This window comes from Symphodus melops (assembly GCF_947650265.1).
Source record: "Symphodus melops genome assembly, chromosome: 4".
Lineage (NCBI taxonomy): Eukaryota > Metazoa > Chordata > Actinopteri > Labriformes > Labridae > Symphodus > Symphodus melops.
This window is the reverse complement of record NC_136694.1, coordinates 1,905,762-1,930,475: the sequence shown is the minus strand read 5'-3', so window position 1 is coordinate 1,930,475 and position 24,714 is coordinate 1,905,762. Positions and strand designations below refer to the sequence as shown.

Genomic DNA, 24,714 nt, shown 5'->3' with positions numbered 1-24,714 from the left:
CAAACACATGTCAATCATAAAGTTGCAGACTGATGGTGACGTCTTTAAAGCCTGTTTGTGTGGCGCCCTGGAAGTCTCATCCACAGGTGAAACCTCGCTCCTCGCTCTCGTCAGGTTCTTCATGTGGACCGACCCCCGTTCTTTCTTCTCTAAACATCGTCACTGCTCGATCCCTCCGGGTGATGAGTACGAGACAGGATAATAAACGCAGAGGTGTCCGATGCAAAAATGACTTACCCTGCTGGGTTTACCTTTTTTTTAATATATATCAGCTGTTTGTTAAATACACCTCAAACCTCAAAGTAAAGAAGGCAAAAAGCTCGGGCGGTGAAAGGAGAAGGCAGTCACACCTGAGGAAGTTACTAAAAATAAAAGTGATGACATGCGCCTGAAGAAGGGACGAGGAGCGCGGGCACTAACACAAGAAGCAGCTCAACGTTACTCATCAGCAGCATGTTAGGAGAGCGCTCGCTCGCCTCCCTCCAGGTGCTGCTTTTTTTGGCTCTGACGTCGACGTGCTGCACCGCGCGGCTAAAGTTAAGACTTATTCACTTAGCGACACCCGGGGGAGTTTGATTGTGTGCTCTGGGTTCATGACGTCAGACTCAGTGTGAATCCAGCCACAGCTCATTAAAGACGTCACCTTCTGTCCGGGACTTGATGATTGACATTTGCCACTATTTTATTTTGACATTCAGTGAGATCCTCTGCACACAGTTTGGACAGGAGCGAGCGCCTGGTGGCTCTGCACCCAATGCTCTCCAGCTGAGAGGCGGTAAATAGTTTAGCAGGGGGAGATAAGGTCTATTTTTATCCCGGCAGACGGACGAAAAGGAGACGCCCCAGCAGGCTGACGCACAGGTCGAGGCATCAGAGAAAGACAGACAGAGACACGGCCAATCAGGAGGACGGACAGGCAGGTGGACGTAGATGCAAACGGACAGCTTGGCCGAGAGACGTCCAGGGTGAAAAAAAAAAAAACAAGAGCAGAGGCTTCAAACCTCTGAGCTGCTTTTTAGCCGCATGAGAAGGAAATCAAAACTCATTGCACATTTGGACTCCGCTCGCCCTTTTCCTTTTATCTTCTGAAAAATGAAAATATCTCAAATTCACGTTTCAAGAGCTGAGAAGAGTTCAAACATGTTTATTTCAACTTTAGCTTCATGCTGCTCCGGATCTGTAGTTATTAATCCTCCACGGCGATGAAGAGAGCGTGCAGTTTTTCTGGTCTTCACTCAGTGAGAGAGAATTTTTATCTCAGTTTTTTTTTTTTTTTTTAATGAGTTCATCTGATTCATTCATCATCTGAATATCTGAGACTGCAACACGACAGTCACTGACTTATTTTTGCTCTAACTTAATGACTTCCACTTTTTCAAACCTCAGCTTTTTATTTTGGACGTTTACATAATTTCACTTTGCTCACAGAAACAAAATGATTTCACAAAAAAAAAAAAGACCAAATGATGAAGCGCTGACCTTTTCATTGAGCCATATCACAAACAACGATGTGCAAAGCTTGTAACACCAACTTGAGGCTTATCTCTTCATTTACACACAAAGCTAACGGGCGTGGCTCTCCGTGTATTCACGAGGTTTCGGAAACATTGGAATAAGAAGTTTTGAAATGTAAATAAACGACTGCTCACGTCGGAAAAACGACTTAGAAACTCGTGAAGGAATTCGGAGCTCCACTCGCCGACCTGATGTCATCGCCGCCGTCAACATGGAGGGCACGTCGACTTTCAACTCAACGTTCACACATCTTATCGTGACCAATTTGAACAAATCCAACATTGTGTAGATTTACCTCTTGTAGGAATGTGGACGCTGTTTTTGGACGCGTGCTCGACTCTAAGAAATAAAACCAGTCCGTTGGTGTAATTTATATATTTGCATCCATTTATATTATTAAACAACTTATAAACAGAACCATAAGACGAACCGCTACGTCTATTAAATATACCAAACAAATCCACTTTCTGATGTTATCCCAGGTGGAAGAACGACCTCTTCACCTGGAGCCTTGATTTAAAACCACGGCACCCATCAGGCTCCAGACAACAAACTCATAGTTTGGCTCCAACACATCTTATGAGCAGCATCCATGTTTGTTGTTTGTCTTACCCCGGAGACCTCCTGCCCCCGCTTCCTGTTTGTGCATGTCAGGAGAACATGTGGAGCAGTCTTCCTGAAACGATGGAGCTCAGGAGTGAATCGTCTCCTCAGCAGCTTCTCCTCCTGTCCTCTCTCACTGTTTCTGAGGTGTGTGTGTGTGTGTGTGTGTGTGTGTGTGTGTGTGTGTGTGTGTGTGTGTGTGTGTGTGTGTGTGTGTGTGTGTGTGTGTGTGTGTGTGTGTGTGTGTGTGTGTGTGTGTGTGTGTGTGTGTGTGTGTGTGTGTGTGTGTGTTTCTCCGAACACCAGCTAAGAGAATCTTTGTTGTCTGAGTCAGAGAAAAATAATAATTAAACATTTATTAACAGAAATGTAACTCAGTAGTTTTAATTTTACGTGTGTGTGTCAGAGCTTTGATGGCTCTGTAGTAATTGTTGTATAATAGCAGCTGGTGAATAATTTTATTCAAACTGCTTCCTATGAGCCGGCAGCAGCTGGCCCACTCGTCAGCAGAGACACACACACACACACACACACTCTCAAAGGCCGGGTGCACACAAAATATAACACACTTACTCACCAGCAAATATCAGACAGCAACACATGCATCTACACACACACACACACACACACACACACACACAGCGCTGAGGTGAGGAGCTGACATGCAGCGTTACCTGCAGGAGCTGAACAGATGAACTCCATGAGGCGTTGATACAGAAGCTGACGGTCCCGACCGTTAATCAGCCGATATCCAGGGATTATCAGTTCTGACCAGCTCTTCATTTAAAGCTGCAGTTCTGTGTCACCAGCAGAGGGCGCTGTGTGGGGAGTCTACGAACATGCTCAGACCTGTCCATCTGTACGGATCGATCAGATCTAAAGCATCCTGATTATGTCTGACTTTCTGCAGAATAAATAATCACACATGCAGCTCCTCCTGCAGGTCTCAGGAGTCTCTGCAGGTTTCTGCAGGTTTGAAGCCCCACAGTAAAAGATATCGGCTGATATCTTGTTTATCGGGTCGATCGGGCCCTACTTTAGTTTATGTATTTCGAGTTTGACGTTCATGCAGTTATTTGGCTTTTTTGCAGCTTGTGTCACAGTTGTGCGTAGTTTATGAAGTCGCTGCACATTCTGTCGGTGTAACGTCAATAGTTTGTCGCAGGTCATTTGCTGCTGTTGGCCGTCGTACAAGAATCCAAACAAAAACATGAGAACTAACAGAAGAAGAAGAAGAAGAAGAGTCTTTATGATGTGTAGGAGAGGAGGCCTGAGGAAGCCGGTCCCTCTCTAAATGAAATCTCGGCCCTTGTTTGGATTGCATTGTGTGGAGTTCATGGTGATAAATTAAACTCTGCAATCATGGTTTTTTTGTCTTTATTAAATGGACGTCTTGTATCCTGACAGTCGCGCTGAATGAGCTTTATTGTTTTTTTTGCCGGGAGCTGTTTTCTTCATGTCTTTTATCTGAGCAGAGCAGATGCAATAAGACGAGTCAGATTGAGATGTTTTGTGAGAGAACAGTGGCGTCTTATCGCCAACACAACATTTTTAATTGGATTGTAAGCGCTGGGTTTCAGCTCGGCTCGTGGACCATGTGGCGCGCTGCGTTCACATTTACACCGAGGATTAAAAGCAGATTAGGATCACAATCTGAACAAGTTAGCTCCACACACAACTTGGACACAAACGCTGGCCTCGAGTAGATTCTGTTGTTCTGCCTATGGACGCCAATGTTTGAAAACCTTTTATAGTTTCTCGGACAGCTGAAACATGCAAGTTTAAACTGTTAATTAATGAACAGCCTGCAACCAATCACAATCCCCCTAATCACCTGCACCAGTCAGAAGACGTGTTTATATCAACAACCCTTAAAAGACGTTTGTTTTCTGTGTCAGGGGGAAACGCCGGACGGACTCTCTGCGAGTAGAGCTCACGTTCATATTGTAGCTGAGTGCAGGTTTCTGGGCTTGGACTGGCTGGGAGAGGCTGGCACACACTTTGAAATATTAATGACCTACTGGAGAGAAGGACTCAGCCTCCCCCCTCGTTATCTCTCCCCCCCCCCCTCGTTCCCCTCGTCCACCTCAGCTGCTTTCTCCCTCTTCTCCTCTCTTAAAATGTCCTGCCTCTTTCCTTCCCTCGTCTCCATTTTTCCTCCCCCTCTCTCTCTCTCTCTCTCTCCCCTCTCTCTCTCTCTCAGGAGACTTGAGAGCTTGTGTAATGTCATATTAAAGAGACAGGCGCGCAGGCAAAGTGAAAAATACAACGTAATAAGAGTCATCCGAGGAAACTTGCGGCTTCCGCATCGATTTTGGATCGCTGTGAATCTAATTTTCTGCAGAAGTTTTCGCCTAAAAAGCTCTTCCTTCATCCTTTCATGTCTTTGTCTGGGCCTTTTCCTCAGACAGGTTCGATAAGTCCCTCTGTGTCCGTTTCATCCCTTCTGCAGTTCAACACTCCACCCTTCAATCCTTCCTTTTGTTCTGCTCCGCCACATCAGAGGAGCGCTCGACTAAATGCAGACATGTGACGGGCGATGCTTCTGCTTTTATTGTACACACACTCACTCCAAATTACGGGTGTCAGTTATATAATAACTGTTTGTAGAAGTGGAAGTGGCCATTTTGGTTTGGTTTATTTTTTGCCATATTTGAAGTCTTTGATTTCAATCACACGATGTCCGAAGTATAACCAACTTAATCGTCATCAACATGTGGATGTGAGGAAAGAGTTAGGAGGAGGCTCATCTTAGACTTAAATACAGACGGAGATCTTTCTGTCGCCCCCTGCTGGAAAGAATGAAAGTGTAAGACTGTTCTTTCATGGCTACATCGTATTTCTTTTAGAGCTTTCACATTTGTAGAAACTCTTCAAAAAGTAAAAAAAAAAAAAAAAAGGGTCATTTTTCACACAGACTGTACCCGGAGTTTCTCCTCCAGCCTCCTCGTATTTATTCTGCAGAGAGTCAGAGTGAGCTGACTGAGAGAAGGCAGCAGGATGTAATCAAGAGAATTCGTCTGCTAGTCGTACCTCAGGAGACCCCGCCCCCTTTCCGACAGGGATAACCTCGAGGTGCGTGATGGAAGTTCAGGAGAAATTCAGCAGCAGTCCTCCTGAACGTCTCTGGAAATGTTCAGGAGTGCAGATGTAGGATCAGCTCTGCGCTCTGTGCAGCATGTTTATCATGTGGTTGAGCTCACTCATCAGTATCGATTACCAACGGCCACTCTCCTCACAAAAAGTGCGGTCAATGAATGTGCCGCTCTTTTCTGTCGAATGAAAAGAAGAACTGTGTCGTGGAAGTCATTTTAACGTCCTCTTCTGTGTGTCTGCTCTCTCTCTCTCTCTCTCTCTCTCTCTCTCTCTCTCAGACATGGTTGAAGAACTACGGCTACCTGCTGCCTCACGACGTCCGCACGTCAGACCTGCGGCAGGAGAAAGCCATGCAGTCTGCTGTGGCCGCCATGCAGCGCTTCTACGGCATTCCCGTGACGGGAATTCTGGACGAGACAACTATCGAGTGAGTCACTAGTTAGCGGATGTTTTTTTTTTTTAACAATAAGACTTCTTTATGACCTTTACAGTCAGGCCCTATGAAATCTGTTTAAATATGTTACAGGTATAGGTCATTTTTTTCACCTAATTCATATTTTGCATTACTATACGTTCTGGTTTCTGGAGTTAACGAGGAATCAGTTCAACATCTGTATCAGCCCTGTTGACAGGAATCGACGCATCGGCAAATATTGAGCCATGAACCGATGTCGGAGCCGATTTTTGTCTGATGTACCAAATTAATTAAATGCTGACATCTACACCGAACAGCTGATTCAGAGAAGAGAAGTCACCTGTTGAACAAACACTGATGTGTTTTCATGTCAAACATGAGAGGAAGTGTTGCATTGTGGGAGTCCTCCACTAAAGCCCTGTTTATCTCGGTACGGCGCGCATTTTGCAGTGTTTCCATACACTAATGCTGTCCCTACTTTTTGGGACGCTTCTGTTGGGGTGCCATAAATATCGAACCGACCCAAAAAAACAGTGCCGTCCGCTGATTGGTCGAAAGAATTGTCACTTCCTGTGTGACGTCGGCAAAGAAAACAGTGGTTAGCTGCTATCACATGATGCTATTATGTAGCGGCTATCGGCATGCGGCTTACACGCCGCCTACCAAATAGGGCACAGGTGGCTGTGGAAACACAAACGGGATCGGGCTTAATCAAACCAAACCGTGCCAAACCGTACTGATCCGTACCGGACTGCTGTGTGGAAACGGGTCTTAAAAGAAGGCATGAAATAAAACATTGATAAAAGAATCAGCTATCGGCTAAACTCTTGAAACTTGGCCGTCTGCATCGTCTTGATTTTCCCAACTGGTGGATCTCTTGATGTACCACTTTTTGTTACTTGAACACTTCTTCAGTGATTCAACAGACACAGATGTAGCTTTGTCATTTTTTCCAGTAGAATATCTGATTCCACACAAACAGCCACAAAGTGTTTAAACACACTCTGTCGACGTGTTAGCATGAGGGAGAGTCTGCCGAGGTCAGGCCCCTCTCTGTTTTTGATTGTTGGTGATCATCACACGGATTCGTACTCGCTCTCCTGGTTCATCGAAGTCGCTCGGACATTGTTCTGCTCTGAACTTAGCGTCTCACACTGTCGCTCGTTTTTCTGTGTTCGGGAGCGACAGCCCTGTCTGAGGTGAAAATAAGTCGGACACAGACAGGCTGACGGTAGCTCCTACATCATGAGGTCCTACCTACACATGAAGAGAAAGTAAAAGTGAGATTGAAAGGTTTTGGACTCCCGGCAGAATGCCTGAATGTTTGGTATGATCAAATACTCTTTAAAGGGGAAACATTGATTTTATCAGACAGGATGTGAAAAAAAGAACGTGATGAGAGTCAACATCAACTTTAACTCAGTTTGATCTGTTTGGCAGAATTGTTCAATATTCGTGCCTCGTGTCAAGCAACACTTTTCATGTAAATGACGCCGCTGCAGTGTACAAGGCGAGATTACATTTTACATAATTACTTTCTTATCAGTCAAAACTGACACATTTCTATCGCACACATCAGCATTTTTCCCCACAGTAGAAAAGAGCAGCATCAGCACTGAGATGAGTTGTATTTCTGGCCACCGTATGTTAGGTCTTCATTAACTCCAGAGAATACAGCTGAATACTCAAAGAGCTCTGAGTGGTCAGAAGATTAGAAAAGAAATATACAAGCTCAAGTCCATTTACCATCAGGTGAACAGGGTGAGACTGTTTCCCTCCTTAAAGTCAAAACATAATCAGACGAAGCGCCACTGGAAACTCAGTCAAATATAAATGTTGACATCAATAGAAGAAGACAAGCTAAGCAAAGGTTAGTCCTCTGATGGATGAGGTTTCACACAGCACTGGGTTCTCATAGTGACATTTCAGTGTGTCATGTTGTGTTCAGGTGGATGAGGAGACCTCGCTGTGGCGTTCCAGATCATCCTCACACCAGCCGCCGTCAGAGGAATAAACGCTACGCACTGACGGGACAGAAGTGGAGGGATAAAAAGATCTCCTACAGGTATTTATCTTTTCTCTGCTTACGCTGATACATTCTGGTGTTTGACTGATCCGTCATTTTTATGATTCAGCATCCAAACATCCATCTAAACATCCATCTAAACATCCATCTAAACATCCATCTAAACATCTGTCCATCCATCCATCCATCCAAACATCTGTCCATCCATCCATCCATCCAAACATCTAAACATCTGTCCATCCATCCATCCATCCATCCATCCAAACATCTGTCCATCCATCCATCCATCCATCCATCCATCCAAACATCTAAACATCTGTCCATCCATCCATCCAAACATCCATCCAAACATCCATCTGTCCATCCATCTAAACATCTGTCCATCCAAACATCCATCCATCCAAACATCCATCCAAACATCTGTCCATCCATCCATCCATCCAAACATCTGTCCATCCATCCATCCATCCAAACATCTGTCCATCCATCCAAACATCCATCCATCCATCCATCCAAACATCTGTCCATCCATCCATCCATCCATCCATCCAAACATCCATCCATCCATCCCTCCACACATCCATCCATCAAAACATCCAACCATCCACACATCCATCCATCCATTCATTCATCATCAATCCACACATCCATCATGCACTCATCCATTCATCGATCATTTGCTCATCCATCCATCCAAACATCATCCATCCACCCATCCATTCATCCAAAGATCCATTCACTCATCCATCTATCCACATCTTTTCATCCATCATCTACACGTCCATCCTTCAGTCTATCATTCATCATTTATCTGTCTATAATGTACTGTTTCATTTTTATGCCTGTCAGTCCATCTTCCATTCTTTTGTTCTGTATAACTTTCTATTGTTCCGCCTCTAATTTTATCTTTATGTTTCATCCTGTTGAAATTTCTTTCCATAATTTATCAATTTTTCTGCCACTTTAGGACAATAGCTGTAACACTCGTATCAGTTTGTTGTTCTGAAGATCCGTCCATCAACACTCCCAACATATTTTTCCGGCCAGCCATCCATCATTTTGAATTATACATTCATCCATCACAAGCTTGACTGTTTTTCCATCCAACCCTCCAGCCATCCATTCATCCATCGATCCATCCATTGAATCAATCTATCCATCATCAACCCATCTGTCTTCCATCATCCTTCCGTGCAGCCATCACCAGCCTCGCCATCTTTACTTCCTTCCTTTCATCCATCTTTTTATTTAATCCATCCATTATAAACCCAGCAATTCCGTCCATCCATCTGACTACCAATCCTTTTAATTTATCCAATATCAACCCACCTTTCTTTTCATCCATCTATCTCTTCCTCCATCCATCCATCGTTGTTCTGTCATTGGCTTCTGAAGTTATCTAAACTGGAAACGTTACTCATTTTTACATTTAAGAATTTTCTCACTCCTTCCTTTTTTCCTTTTTCTCTCTTTTTCAAACATTTTCTCCGTGTCTCCTCCTCCTCTTCCTCTCTGATTGTTTGTCTCCTTCTATCTCTCTCTCTCTCCTTGCCTGAACTCGACTGGGCCTAATGTAAATTAGCTCAGTCTCATGGGACCTTGAATGCATCTCGTATCCCTGCATTACATCCACCCACGTGTCTCTCTGTCTTTCTCTTCTTTTCTCCTCTCTTCCCACCTCACTCCATTGTCTCCCACTGTCTGCATGCTGGATGATGTGAGAAACCAAACCAGCAGCTCAGCCATGTAATATAGGTCTAATGCAGATTAGAGCTGTCCCATGAGATATTGAACACATCGCAGCAGCTCCCATTGTTGCTTCTGCCCACTTTATCCTCTGTTGCTTCCATTTTTCTCGCTCGCTCACTTTTCTCTCTCTGCCTCTCGTTTTCTCCCACTCAGTCCCTCCCCTGTTCTAAAATTCAAATCCAAAATAAGCCTCAGTGTCATGACTCAGATTGAAACAATACCCTGCATATTTGGGCAGCTCCTCGTTAAAAGTGTAACCACCATTGAACCACGTGTCCTCCTCGCACATTCCCACATTTTCATGCTCCTTTCTATCCTCTGTTTATGCTGTCATTCGTTGATTTACACACCTCTTGGTTTCAAAGGACATTAACATCCTTTAACCACATGTTTCTTCATTAGCTTCCTCATTAACCTCTATAATCGGTATATTTCATATGAAGCCATTATCAGGAGCTCTCTGATCTCAAATCCAGTTACTGTCGGGGGAAATAAATGCAACAGCTCAACGGTTAGTTACGTAAGATGGGCATGTGCTTCACAAAGTAACAACGTTATTCTGACTCAGATTATCTGCCATGTGGGGTTTTGAGTCCTGCTTGTGCGTCGTTTGTCTGTGCAAACTTCATTTAGAAACAAAGTGTCTGAGAGCACATCGTTCATTCACGACATTCTGGTTGGCTTTAGTTTGGTCGTGGATTTTTGTTACCCGAGAAGGGAACGTTTCAGCCTAAAGGCTAAGCTAAGTGAACCAGCTGTTGTTTGCTGCCTCAAACTTTATACAGACACAAGAGTGTTAATAGTCTTCTTACTCGCCTGTACTCTAATGATGTGGTGCACGCAGCAATGCAGGAGCCTCATTCGTCAACACCGCTGTCAATCATGACATTATATTGACTTTTATGGCATGACATAAGGAGAGCGAACACCGGGGAGTAAATCAGCACGATTACTTTGGTGGAAAACATTTTTCAGAACGTTGCATTTTGATTTTAAAGTTAGACCCATGTCCCATCTGTTAACATGGAAGGGGCGGAGCTTCTGATCTGTACTGCAGCTTGTCAGTAGGCGGAGCTCCAAATGTTTTGGCTTCGCTTTGGAGTGGCTTTTCTGTTGTCCATGATTTTTTGCAGTCTTTGGTTACAATAAGTACAAACTGTCTGGTCCAACCTGCAATTCAGTTTGTCCCCACAGGGGTCACCAATGAGCCCGTTTGATTATGAATCATAATGTTTGTAATTATTATAATGTGTGTTTTTGTTCTTTGAGTTTTTAACCATCCGATCCATTTTCGTATTGACAGAAGTATGAATCTCTTTATCTCCTTCTTTCCCTCACTTTTCACTCCTCCCTTGCCTCCTCACCACTCAGACCGTTACAGACCTAATGTAAATTACGACGCTCCCTCGAGGCACTGAAGGCATCCCAGCTCTCTTGCATTACAGCTCTAACCCACTCTAGTGTTACCCACACCCTGCAGAGTGCGATCACAGGCCTATCTGGTTACTCCTTACTGTATCCGAGCCGCCTCAGACCCCGTCCTTATGTTTCACCTGCTATCACCTGTCACGTTCCTGCAGCTCAGCGGTGTCTTCACACCGGCTGCCATTGTTCAGGCTGAATCCCTGTGACTTCATTTGTCTCCTTCTTAGGCACCTCTAAGCCCTGTCTCGCACGCACGTGTCTAACTTAGTTTGGTTCGTTTCTGAAGGAGACATAATTCTACCTCGATGATTTTATTATTACTGATGACCAAATTATAAAAGATAAAATAAATGATGTTTAAACTGGTGTTGGAGGGAGCAAATTGAACGTCATCTCATTTCCCTTTTGTGGGACTTTTATCCTTCTGTCATTTGTTATTGTTCTGTTTATCCATTGCACAATTTTTTCAGAATATTGTCGCCTATAATCTATCATCATATATCTATTGTTTAGCAAGAAACAAGCATACTTTCTCCAAGCACTCTGCCTTTTTTCTGCAGCTGCTTTCAGCCTGAACAGCCTCATGATGAATAAATGCACACAGAAATAAAAGCACGAATAAGGACTCACAAATGTATTTGGGAGTTGTATATAAATATGACTCGATACACAAATGCATTTTCAATGCACACACAAATGTGTTTCAATCCATATATAAATGCAAAAAAAATTAACATGTAAAAATATGGTTTGTACATTTGTGAGGATTCACAAATGTACAAATGGAAAATACGTTTTTGGAAGTTTTTACATTTATATATGAATTGTCAAACGTGCATTTGTCTCGGTGCTTTTAATTTGTAAACCTCCCTGCATATGTGTGTGTGTTGACTTTTGAGACTCATCTAGCGCAACTCTGATCCACAAATTAGTTTTTTCTAGTCTGCAGCCAATCAGATGTCTCACTCCTTTACAGCCAATCACAGGTGCCTCCCCGCGAGGTTTTTTTTAACTGACGTCATTACAGGGCACAATCCTGATTTTCGCTGCTGCCGAGGAGATGGGAAAAACCATATATATATATATATATATATATATATATATATATGGGAAAAACCATAGACCCTATCCTAACTCTATATATATATTATTTCTATGGTTAAAGGAAAGCGGCGGGAAAAACTGTCTGCTGTTCGAGCTGCAGTTTCCTGTAGCCTACATTGTTGTGCTAGCAGGCTAATGTTAGTGCTTTTTAGTTAGCTCATTGCTTTATTTTGCACATAAATTAACACAGAATGAACAACTCTTAGTCTGCACGCCATCTCTACGTTCTCCGTGCACTGATGAACCTGCTGCATTCTGTTTCCTGTTCTCCAGAATGTTCCTCTCCACTCTTTAGTTCGGATTCGGAACGCTTCGTTTAGTGGACTCGTACGCAACTTCGGCTTTGTTTTTTCACGTCCTGGTGACTCCGCCCCCCCTCCTGTCTGATAGGGATAGTCTCCAGCTGTGAGGTGCATGTGCATCCAGCTACAAATATCCACTAACATGTATTTCAGTTTATTTAAATACTGACAAAATATTAAGCGTTACAGCCACGTTGCTGCTGTTTTTTGTCCCTCACGTTACAAAACACACTTTTGTCCAACTTCTTCTAAAACTCATCCTCAGAAAACCTCTTCCCCGAAGGATCGAGGATTCTGTACTTCAACTGATTTTAATACAGTTTTATCACTGACGTCATTACAGGGCGCAATCCTATCCCGTTTCTCCCTGTGATTCAGTTTTTAAACATCCGCTGAGATTCAGTCTTCTACACAGAACAAAAACAACATTAAAGTTGGTTGTTTTTCAGTTTGCTGACTTTGTTCCGATCCAGAGGAAGTCTGTGATATTTCATGATATTGATGGGCTCAGTCAGGAGGATTTTCCTCTCTGCTCTGAGCAGCAGTTTTTGGAGCAGCTGGAGCCGCGTGCTGACACGACACTGACGGCAATGCAAAGAGACACATTTGGAGGAATTTCAAGGCTGCTGGCAACTGTGAATTATCACCCCCTGTGAGATGCTGTAGCTGCAGGATTATGCAACTTTGTGTCTCTCAACGAAAATTTCCATCGATGCCTCAGGACAGTGAGGTGAATTTTCAAAAAACAGCAGAGAGAGAGAGAGAGAGAGAGAGAGAGAGAGAGAGAGAGAGAGAGAGAGACAAGGGAGAGGGAGTAAATGCAAGATGCTTCACTTTGATGTCGATGTTTCAGTTTATCTCAACTTTCCTGCCAACAAAGCACATTAGATTAAAAAGGACGAGAAGCAGAAACAGAAAGTTTTGTGTTCTCGCCTGGAGGCATGACGATGTGAGTTTGTGTAATCTGAGCGCTATTTATTACGATGTTATCCATTGTAATAAATAATTTTCTTTTTGCCTTTGTCTCTCCTGATTGAACTTTATATTTCAGTTGTGTGGAGTGCTTGTTTTCTTTATAGGTGTTAGATGTGTATCGCTGCTGTCTTTGGATATGCAGCTATGTGTGTGTGTGTGTGTGTGTGTGTGTGTGTGTGTCTGGGTGTGCAGAACTGTGCACCATCTGTGTGTTTTGGCCACAGGTCATTTGGACTGCAGTAACGTTCCACACCATTTACTCAAATCAGACAACTGCTACCTTGCTGCGTGCCTGGAACACACACACACACACACACACACACACACATAGATTGCAGGGCCTTAGGTTGTAAAGTTGGATTTCTAAATACATTTTATAAAGGGATTTGTGAGCAGACAGTTATAAAATGCTTAAACGTCCACTGTCAGCAAACAGCTAAACTGAGAGACGGGACAAACAACGTAAATCACCACTAAACATCCATCAATTTCACAGACTCGTGAAAATGGTTGTGCTCTTCATGCTTCTCCCACAGTTCTGTCGTGTTGTACGCTAACAGCTGTCAGCATCAGTAGTTTCTGCTCGACGTTTTAGCTAACACGAAGCGGAGTAAACACGCTATTTTAAGGCGTGCTACTTTAAGGTTAGCTGAGACCACTCAGACTCTGTCCAAACCACAGACTGGGAATATGAATGCACGAAGCATCAGTGAGGTCACCCGTGTGTCCCTGCAGGGGGCGCTGCAGTCCCCTGTGTGTCCCTGCAGGGGGCGCTGCAGTCCCCTGTGTGTCCCTGCAGGGGGCGCTGCAGTCCCATGGATGGCGGTCTCCGTGCTGGAAATGCTGTCTCAGGCTAACTTTGAGTCAAGCTAACGACAGGCTGAGAGCTGGACCTGAGGCGGGTTTTAAGCCTCCTGACAAACCGTTACACGGCGCCCACCTTCATCCTTCATAAAATAAAAATGGATACGATATAAAAAGAAAATGAACACCCGGACCGTGTGTGCCCGTTGAGCCCCCAGTAAACATTCAGTGCTAGATTGTTTTTTAGAACCAGGCTGTAAACATGTTAATGTATGCAGTAAAAACTTTTGAATGGGTGTGTATGTGACTTCCTGTGCTTCTGCAGCCAGCCTCTAGTGGACACTCTAGGAACTGCAGCCTATTTGTCTCACTTTTCAATTCTCTCCTTTTTTTCTTTTTCTTTTTTTCTTTTTAGCACTGACACAACGGTTAACAAAGCCAGAGTAATCCTTAACTTGATAGATGTGACAGGACGTGTCTAGAAGCGGCGGCCGCCATGACAGACACAACACTTTTATCATTACCACATAAACACACGCGACACCAGGAAGCAAGGACTGCTACTCAGTCATCTTGACAACGTTCATTTTCATCGTAGTGGAGTAGCAGAGAGAATCACTCCCATGATTCCTCGACAGCCTCAACGTCATCTTCTCTTGTTTTGATTGAGAGCCCCCTGGTGGTGGGTTTTACTAACTGCGCTTTATATTTTTCTCATTAATCACGATTAGCTAATAGTTGCTGACAGCCATCATTTTAAGTCCCAGCATGTGATGTATGGATTGTGTTCAGGACGTGAGGACGTTTTAAACCCTCAGCTTCAACATCTCATCCGAACATTCAAAGCAGGTTTAATATTTCCTCTGTTCAAAACTCCGACAATAAAATGTACAGACACAGCATGAAAACATTTCTTTTTGTACTCCTCATGGAGTTGTACGTTTCGCTTCGGTACGCTGCTTTGTGCCCATATATGGAAGTGGTTGTACAGCCAGTGTTTAATGGGCTTATTTTTATTTCCATAATGTATTTCTTCTGGTCGGGGACAAAGCATTTGGCCCCCTGTTGAGAGGCAGAGTGTGTGAAATGAACTTTGCTGTCTTACCCTGCTGTTATGTTCTTTCTCTCCTCAACCCCCCCCACACCCCCCCCCCACACACACACACACACACACACAAACACACACAAACTTCTGTCAATCACTCCATCTGTCCTCCAACGTCCCCTCCAGACTCGTTCAACTTTCTTGTTTATCGTGGCACGATCCAAAGGAGAAGGATTTATTTATTTAGACATCACATGAAAGTGTTATCTTTCAGTATATAGACTGATGATGAAGCAGGTTATCTTCGTCTCCCTGCCAAATAAACATGGATGGCACGTTCGTCGTCCTGCGGTCGCTCTCTAACGACCTTTCTGCCTTGTTTGTCCCTTATAGCTGCACATGCATCAACACGCGCAGCGACACAGGCTGCTGCTGAATGTAGCCGACACATACAGGAATCTTAAACAACACATTTATAAAAGATGACAGGACAGACATTGGGGGGTGAAAAACAGCTGGTACAAACGGCGCTTATCCTGATTATTATTACCAATATGGCGTTATGGTGATGTGATGTGTTATGGCTGCTGGAGCTTTCTAAGTGTAATCTTTTTGTTTTCCCTCTCTCTCTGTTTCTCTCTCTCTCTCTCTCTCTGTTTCTCTCTCTCTCTCTCTCTCTCTCTCCTGCAGCATCTCAAACTTCACCCCAAAAGTGGGTGAGAAGGATACTCAGAGAGCGATCCGACAAGCCTTCAACGTGTGGCAGACCGTCACTCCGCTCTCCTTCCAGGTCAGAGAAACACTATGTGTTTATTCTTTGTGACTCTTTTGTTTTTTTTTATGATCCCTCCTGGAGTCGAGGAAAGTACAAAAAACTAATTTTGCTTTCCGTTTAATTTACTGTAAAGACATCAGCAATGGCTCGATGACAGAGCTCTGTATTAGAGTTCATGTTGGCCGTGTTTCAATAGACCTCTTAGTGTTTGTGTGTCGCTGTGCACTACGTTGTACACCTTAACCACCTCCAGGGACTATGGGGATCCCCGCTGCAAACTCGCCCCCCTTTCTTTTTAGGAAGATTGGGAACCCTTGTCCTGAATATTTAATCATTATAAAGCCTCATGTAACCTCTGACCCCTCTATGCACAGAATTTAAATTCCACCACCAGGGGGCTCTCAATCAAAACATTAACAAACGATGCCGTCGAGGAATCATGGGAGTGATTCTCTCTATTTAACGACTAACAGTACAAAGTGCTTCCTGTTCCTTTACTTTGAAAGGTACACTCGAGGTCCTGTTCCCGCTTTCTTTCCACTGCAAGTATCTCCCATCCTATGAGTGGAAACTCTCCTGCACAAATATTAAAAATGAACCCTTTTGGTTCCACATTTATCGGGCACTAGCTCATCTAGAGACAACTCTTCTGGTGGTTTGTAGTCCGTGATGACATGGGAGTGAAGTCTGGAGGATTTCGGCAGAGCAGCAGGGTGAAGATAGATAGACTACAGATTACTCTTCATTCTTTTTGTCGTGATCCGGTTTGTAGTTATAGCTCGGAGGATGCTCACAGAGCTGGAGTGTTATTTTGAGTCTAGTTAATGTGATCTTTACTAAACTGCCTCCTGTCATTAGCTGTTTGTTCCTCCGCTTCGCCGTCAGCTCCGTGTTTCCGTTTCCCCGACTGTCTCAACTTTCTTAACCCCGCTCGTCTCGTCTCTCACTCAGGAGGTGCCGTACTCGGAGATCAAGAACGAGGGGAAGGAGGCTGACATCATGATCTTCTTTGCCTCTGGTTTCCATGGTGACAGCTCTCCCTTCGACGGAGAGGGGGGTTTCCTGGCCCACGCGTACTTCCCCGGCGCTGGCATTGGAGGAGACACCCACTTTGACTCTGACGAGCCGTGGACGCTGGGCAACGCCAACCATGACGGTGAGTCATCATCTTTGTACTCGTCCTTTAGATAATTCAGGACTACAGAACCCGACTCTTCTGTTTTCCTCACAGTGATCTCTTCTGTTCTGTGGCTCGTCCTCGTCTGTTTCACATCCAGTGAAACTTCTAATAAGATCAGGCTCGTGTGCTATCAAGAATGTTGCTTGTTTATACAACGAAGCAGCGCTCGTCGGCCATTTTTTTAAACCACAACCGGAGAAACAGTCGACCAAACAAGCTGCTTGTGCTGCTCAACAAAGGAAAAGGGTTTTAGCTAGACGGCATCTACCCACATTTCACTTCCAGATAAAACTGAGATCCCTCAGGTGGGTTGAATCCACAGCAGATTCTTGTGTCACACGGTGGGTGGTAGGAAACAACACTTTCTGTACCGACCTCTCTCACTCTCTCTGGTGAGTGAACAGAGCGCCCCCTGCAGGCCTGGAGCACTTCCCTTCGTGAAGGCTGACCTTCTAGCGTTTCTGTATTTGCAGCTGTGCGTACGTGCGTCGTTGCATCAGTTGCCGAACCTTTGATGCCTACAGGCCACCGTACAGTCAGTCAGAGTTATGGACTCTTGAGTTTCTGTCCCTTAAGTTTCCTCTCATTGTCTCTCTTCAACTCTTTAAATCTTGAATATTCTGCGCTGCAGGAGCCTCACTGGTCTTTTATACCATATTTTATTGTCTGTGAATGCAAAATCGTCTCGAGCTTGTTTGTTTATTTTCTAGTCTTCACAATACTCAAAGCACTTCTACACCACAGGTCAAAGTTATACAACACACACGGATGGCATTCATACACATGAAGCAGTGGGAGCAACTCAGGGTTTAGTGGACATGTGGCTGCAGGAGCTGAGGATCGAACCCCCGACACTCCCGAGCCACAGCCGCCCCAAAACATCAAACCGCTCCAAGAGCTCCGAATGTTTCAGCTTCAGTTTTGGCGAGCTGTCATAACGGCCATTTTTTTTTTTTTTTTTTTTCAAAGTTGATGCAAACAGGCATCATATAAACACACTGTGTCCTCATTTTAAATGCTATTTAACAGACGGAGAGCTCACAACAATATTAGCATGTCAGTCTTTAAAATAACGTTTGTTAATTTTTCCGGGAGGAAGATTTCATATTTAGTGAGTTTTTTTTCCTTGAGTGGGATTAATTGATGAATATTGCATCCTGTGTTAACACAGTGAACTGACAGTTATGAAATACCAGCTGATTCAATTATTTATGGCTTGAATTAATAAAACATGTCATTTCTAAATGTGAAGACGTCCTCTATCTCTGAGCGCCACATTGTTTAGACGCTGTGGATGAAAAACGGAGAGAGGGAGAAAAACACGTCACTTTGTAGAGCTTTTTTTTTTTTTCATCCCAAGTCTTCTATCTCTGTTTGACAAACGACGTACGCCAGATTCCCTCTGCTTGAATAACTAACGTGTTGATAGAGAGGCAGAGTGATGGAGGGGGGGAGAGAGAGACGAATCTGCTCTGAGAGATTAGCAGAAAAGAGAATTATCTCTGGCAGAGAAGCTCTAAATTTGCCACACCACATTACAAGATAGTGTGAGAGTCCGATTCCAGCGTGAAACTGTCCCGGAAAATATCAGGAAACTTGCATCGAAGTCGTGTTAATATGATGTGGCGTAGATTTATTTCACACTCGTATTTCTCTGATAGACTGCCAAAGAAATACGACTCGTGTTTATGAAGACACCAAAGAGTTGCATGATCAGGTCACGACGCATTGTGTGTGTGTGTGTGTGTGTGTGTGCGTGTGTGCGTGTGTGTGTGCGTGTGTGCGTGTGTGTGTGCGTGCGTTCACCCAGGTGCTCTCACCAACGCCTCCTTATCTCTAAAATCCCTCCACACACACAGAGGGACACAGACGTACGCACACACACACGTACGGACACACGCAGAGTAATTGAAAGATTAGAAAGCAGATAGTGAGACGGCACAAGTTCTCAGAAGCTACGAAAACTAATTCACGGTATCAGCTTCAGAAGGACGTCAGGAGGACAAACAGTCCTCATTTTCACCTCGGCTTAAAACCTTTTCTCTCTCTCTCTGTGGCTGCTGAGGGACGGACCGTCATTAACCTTTTCACACCTGCGGGAGAGATGAACAAACGTCGCTGTCAAAGACACGAGACGCTGAAACGGCTGAGCGGAGGAGATTTGTCGCCTTCTTTATCATGTTTTCAACGCCGTCGACGGGCTCGTCCACGTGACACCTTGTCTTAAACAATCTGCAGATGAGTCAATAAGGCATTACACGACTTCCTGTCAGGCCTCGTCCACATGTGGCCGGGTATCTCACAAAACAAAGATATCTTTCTAAGTTTCGGCCTCTCCTCCACACGAAAACGCTGATTTATCAAAAACGAAGCTTTTAAAAACCTTCAACCGAAGTGAAGATTCTCTGTTGATGCGTTTGCATGTGGACGTCAGTAACCAGGGTTTTTTGTGTTTTGAAACGTCACTGCCTGCGACTAAATATGTTCTTACGTCACGTGCGACCTTGCGTTTACATTCAGAAACAGTTTACATGTGCTTAAAAACGCACTTCTGCGGTTACGGATGAATGAAGTTTTTTTCTAAAAACGAGGTCATGTTTACGTACGTTTTTTTGTAGACGGGGCAGGATATTCGTTTTTACAAAAACCCGGCTACGTGTGGACGAGGCGTTAGGTCACTTCCTTTTCTTAACTGGCCCTCCTTGGGCGATGTTATACCATACAGTCAAACATGTTATGCAGATGACTCTGATCTCTACCTGCCTGTAAACACTATAAAGCTGAAGGATGTTCTCTTCTTCTGTGGTTAGAAATCATTTTAACAGTAGCGTTGTTGGTCGCCCTCGCTCTGAATCTAAAGTCCTCTGTTCTCTTAAACTTGACTCACATGTAGGTTGTACAATCATGTTTTTATCTACTCTAGAATATCTCTAAAATCCATCATGAACAAGTGCGTCCTGCTCCAGTCTCATCTTAACTCGACCAGACTTTCTTCTCTGCATCACTCACTCAGTGTCCACCTGGCATTTCTGCGGGCAGAAAAGCGCTGACTGTGCGTCCTGTCTATGTGACAACAGCCTGTTGACAACGGACGCTGTAAGAACAACACTGCTCCGTTAGTTTTTTATCACGTTTCATATTTGAGAGCGTTTTTTCCAGACATAAGATCTGTAAAAGACGAAACTACAGGGAATATCAAATATTTGGAAAAGAGCGCCAGTGACAAGTTGAATGATTTTCAACATGAGGGCTCAGAGCGGCGGCGGCGGCGGATGATCTCTACTCATTCTGAAAGAAATAAACACCAGGTGACCACTTTGCTTTCTTGTCTTTCCTTTCTGTGAGCTCAGATTATATTGGCTATTTTATTATAATCACTCTTCCTGCAGAAAAGAAGCTCATTTTCGAATCATCGTTAAGAACATCATAAATCCAGGTCCCGACACTTTTCGCTCCTCTCCACTTGAAGCGGGGCATGAAAAATTCTTTGTTTTCTGCTTTGTCTAAACTCAGCAGACAAATTGACTCAGCTTGCTCCATGAACCCTCTGAAGTGTCTCGTCTTAAGATGCAGAAAGTGGAGATAAACAAAAGAAAAGACCGTAATCCTCTGCAAGGGCAGACGCAGACAAACATACAGAGAGAGCGCTCTGAAACAGACAATATGTGTTTGAACTCCGGGTCTGGAGTTATAATCAGCAAACACATAAGACTATTGTAGTGTGTCTGTATGGATGAGGAAAGAAAGCGCCCTGCCTCTGCTAACTTATTAAATCCTTGACATTTCTGTTCTAGCCTTTTACACAAGCCTGGGTCTCTGCTGACTTTTAGGTTTTACACACTTGAACTACTGCAAAGTCTGAACGCTGTTTCAGTGTCTCCAGTTAAAGTAAATGTTCCTCCACTCTTTGGCTTGATCCTTTGTATTCACAAAAGAGCAGACGTATAAAACATCGCTTTTTGTCTAATGGCGGTTTATCTTGATGTGTTTTAAGACAGACCGGGCAGGTGTTCTATTTCATACATTTTGTGGGATTGTTCCTTAAAGTTGAACTTTTCTCCTGATCCTCATTTTAAAATCACATAGTGTTACAATACTGGATGCTCAAACCAAACAAGCTTTAGTCATTTCATCAGACGGCTTCAAGCCTCTACGTGAGCCGGTGAAACCTCTTCCAAAAGCCCCGTTTCCACCGAGCGGTTCAGTTCGGCTCGTCCCGTACCTCACGCATTTTGTGGCATTTCCATCGACTAAAGCCGGGAAAGATCCCCAAATTACTGACCTGTACAGTCCTACTTTGTGCTGCCCTTCCGTTGTAGTGCCAAAAATATCGATCAGACCCGAAAAGGTGGAGCTAAACACTACCGTCTGTTGATTGGTCGAAAGAATCATCACTTCCTGTATAAGAGCGGCAAACACAGCCTTCTGGAGTCACGTGTCCGTGACAGAGTGGATGAACTGCTGGATGTCCTCCAGCGTTGGTTTTGTTTGTGTCACGATTTTCTCCTTTGTTGAATTTATTAGCGGGTTAGCGATTAGCTGCTATCATGTGACGCTATCACGTAGCTGACACAGCTATCAGCATCCTGCTTCCACGCCACCTACCAAATATGGCACAGTTGGTTGTATAAACACATACGGCACCAAACCATACTGATCCGTACCGGACCGCTTGGTGGAAACGTGGCTTAAGACAAACTCATATTAACAGACTACCCGTGCTGGATTAAAAACTTGTAATAATACATTTATTTTAACTCTGTCAATCACTTGGTGTTATAATTAAATATTCAGATGTATTCAGTAAAGAATCACTTTACTTCCTTCCTGTCCTCTGTTTCCCTGTGATTATTATTGTGAGTCTTTCTTGGACGGCTGGGGCTCAGTGCATTGAGTCGGTCGTCTCTCCACCGGAGGGTCGGGGGTTCGATCCCCAGCTCCTGCATTAACACGTCCGATGTGTCTGTTGGGAAGACGTTTTATCCCAAGTCTCTCCGTCCGTTTCGTTGCCGATGTACGAACGGGATAAGTAACCTCTGATGGATTCTTCACACTGCAGCCTCTACCATCAGTGTGTGAATGTGACCTGCCATGTGAAAGCGCTTTGAGTAGTCAGAAGACTAGAAAATAAACAAAGTCCATTTCCCATTGTTTTAATGAGAACTTGACTTATTTGTTCCATTATCTTGAGACAGCTCTGGTTTTCTGTGATCGTTTCCCGAGAACTCGACAAAACAACAAAAATAGTGAAACACCATAAATAGGTCAAGATCTCCAGAAAACAACCCAACGAGACTTGTTAACACGGGTACAATAAAGAGTACCGATGCATGTCCTCTTTGGGCTTCCATACTTATCAAAACTTTTGCGGAGCTAAAAGTTAATTTCTGACACGGCGTGTTCAAAGTGATCTCCTGCCAGGACTGAGCGTTTTATCTGGAGATGTGCTCGAGTTGAACAAAGCCGACTCTGTGGACGAGTCACACTGGGATTACTTGAGAGACAGGTTTCATCCCAGCGTTATCAAACATCATCTTTATCGCAGGCCACCAGATGACTGCGGGGCGAAAAAACATGATAGAAGGAGCGGTTATCGTCGCTGCAGGGAGCCGAGGCAGACTATAGACGGACGGCGAGGGGAGAGGCAGACACATAGAGAGAGAGAGCACTGGGATTTCCTCCAAACCCGTGGAACATGAAGTGTACGTCTTGTGCTGTTAAATCATCTTTATCTTTCCTGTGACACGGAGGAGAGGGAGGCATAGGGAGCATGGAGATAAAGGCTGGTGGAGGGGATGTGGGAGGAGGAGGAGGAGGAGGAGAGCTGTGGTGAGAGATGAAGAGCTCAACAAAAGAGAGAGAGAGGAGAGGGATGAAGGAAACGGCAGCATGCAGGAATAGACGAGCGAGTGGTTTGTGAAAAGGTTTTATATAAAAAATATGTAACAGAGATCTTTTTTTTTTTTTTTTTTGGAGGGGACTAACTGTCAGCCCATCGCTTGATTCCCGATCAGAATATCTCAACAAGTTCATATTTTTAATAATGCACACATGTTGCACGGATTTTGGGGAAATCATTTACAACATTGCAAATTTGGCACGACGGGCGCTCCACACACACACACACACCCACACACACACAGTCAGACATGCACGCACACACAGCACTGTGCTCTTCAGTCTCCTCCTCGCTCCACCTTACACCTCCATGACCTTCATATTGAGGGCGAAACCTCACAGGAGAGTGAAGTTTATTCATGATGAGGAGCTGAAAACGTAACAGACGTTAAACTGCAGAGGAAAGAGAGAGAGTAAACAAAACAAGTGATAAACGTGTGGAAAAGAACGCTTCCTGTGACCATCTTTGTTTCAGCCTCCGAGTCATCCACTGGCCAGCGAGGCTGCGGTCTTCAAACAGTCGAGCCCGGCTGAAGAGAAGAAGATAATTAGGCTCTCTAATGAGGTTCAAACAGAGTCAAACCAATTACAGAGCCGATGAAATGTATTAATTTGAGCTCGTACAAAGTCATTAAACGTGTGACAGACGCTCAGAATCTCAGCTCTTCAGATAACCACAGAGAGAACTGTTTTTTTTACAGACCCCACAGGAACACCTGACATCCAGGTTCCTTCTGTATCAGCTGTGATCAGAGCACGATGAACGGTCGCTTCTGTTCATGGTGTTTCAAGCTACAGCTGGAAAAATGATCCTTTTAAAGAAATAATTAAAATCCTGCTTCTTTCTTCTTCCTTCTTTTTTTTTGGCTGAATCAATCCCTCTCTCTCTGCTCCATTTTCTTACATCATCTGTAATCACCCTCTGAAGGAACATGCTATATTTAGGCCACATGTTCTTTGGAGTTCTCACCCGTACAAACAGGAGTTTTAGTCGCTGTGGTGAAACATAAAGAAGCTGCAGGTAGCGCAGTGCAGTCTCCTCTCTTCCCTCCAGGCCTCATAAACGACACTCACACAGGACTGATTTACATAACTATGATTGTTGTGACTTCAGTTTAAGACATTACTTTATTGATCCCTCAGGGAAACATAATAATATAACAACTAATGAGTTTCCTTTCAAACCTTGTTTCATGTGTTGTTCCCTTCTTTTGTCACTTCCTCGTGTGTGTCTATAACGTGAACACAGACCCAACAACAACACACCCAGAGGGACTTTAGCTTCACTCTGTTTTTAGGACGCACTGATGTGTCACGGGTTGTTTGTGTTATATTTCCTCGTGTTGTGTTACTTTGTGTCCTCGTCTCCTTCTATGTTGTCTTTAATGTTGTTTCCTGTTTTATTTTGTAGTTCTGCTCTTCAGTGTTTCCTGCCTCTCTCTGTGTTTCCCTCCTGTCTTGATGACCCTGAGTGTCCTCACCTGTGTCTGATCACCCCAGGTCTATTTAGTCTCTGTTTTCTCGCCCTCTGGTTGGTTGGATGTTTCCCCGTGTTCTCTGCTCTCTTTGTTTTTGGGCACACAGTTTTTTTTTTATGTTTTGGATTTAGTTTTTGTATCGTAAGTTTTTGTTTGTGTTTTTTTTGCCTTTTTAGTTAAAATAAATCTTTTTAGTTTATTCTGCAGTTTGGTCCTCCCTCCTTGTTTTCGACCCGTGATCGTGACAGAATGTTTGCTGTGTTTGATTTTTGCTCGATGTATTTCTGTCTAACCAAGAACTGCTGCTAAACTAACACAAACACG

At 44.0% G+C, this 24,714-nt stretch overlaps 1 protein-coding gene and 1 long non-coding RNA gene across 3 annotated transcripts in view; one reads left to right on the top strand and one right to left on the bottom strand.

Moving 5' to 3' along the window:
• The window catches only part of LOC306822758, a 52,920-nt gene extending 50,657 nt beyond the window's left edge, over positions 1-2,263 (bottom strand). Inside the window, exon 1 of the long non-coding RNA XR_013778950.1 lies at positions 2,011-2,263. This is a non-coding gene — a long non-coding RNA (uncharacterized lncRNA). The remainder of the gene's footprint in view (positions 1-2,010) is intronic.
• The window catches only part of mmp24 (matrix metallopeptidase 24), a 94,821-nt gene that overhangs the window by 51,618 nt on the left and 18,489 nt on the right, over positions 1-24,714 (top strand). For both annotated transcript variants that reach the window (XM_079341888.1, XM_079341887.1), the window contains exons 2-5: positions 5,493-5,641; positions 7,578-7,694; positions 15,750-15,849; positions 16,786-16,990. In XM_079341888.1, coding sequence (XP_079198014.1) covers positions 5,565-5,641; positions 7,578-7,694; positions 15,750-15,849; positions 16,786-16,990 — 499 coding nt within the window. In that variant the 5' untranslated portion in view covers positions 5,493-5,564. The remainder of the gene's footprint in view (positions 1-5,492; positions 5,642-7,577; positions 7,695-15,749; positions 15,850-16,785; positions 16,991-24,714) is intronic.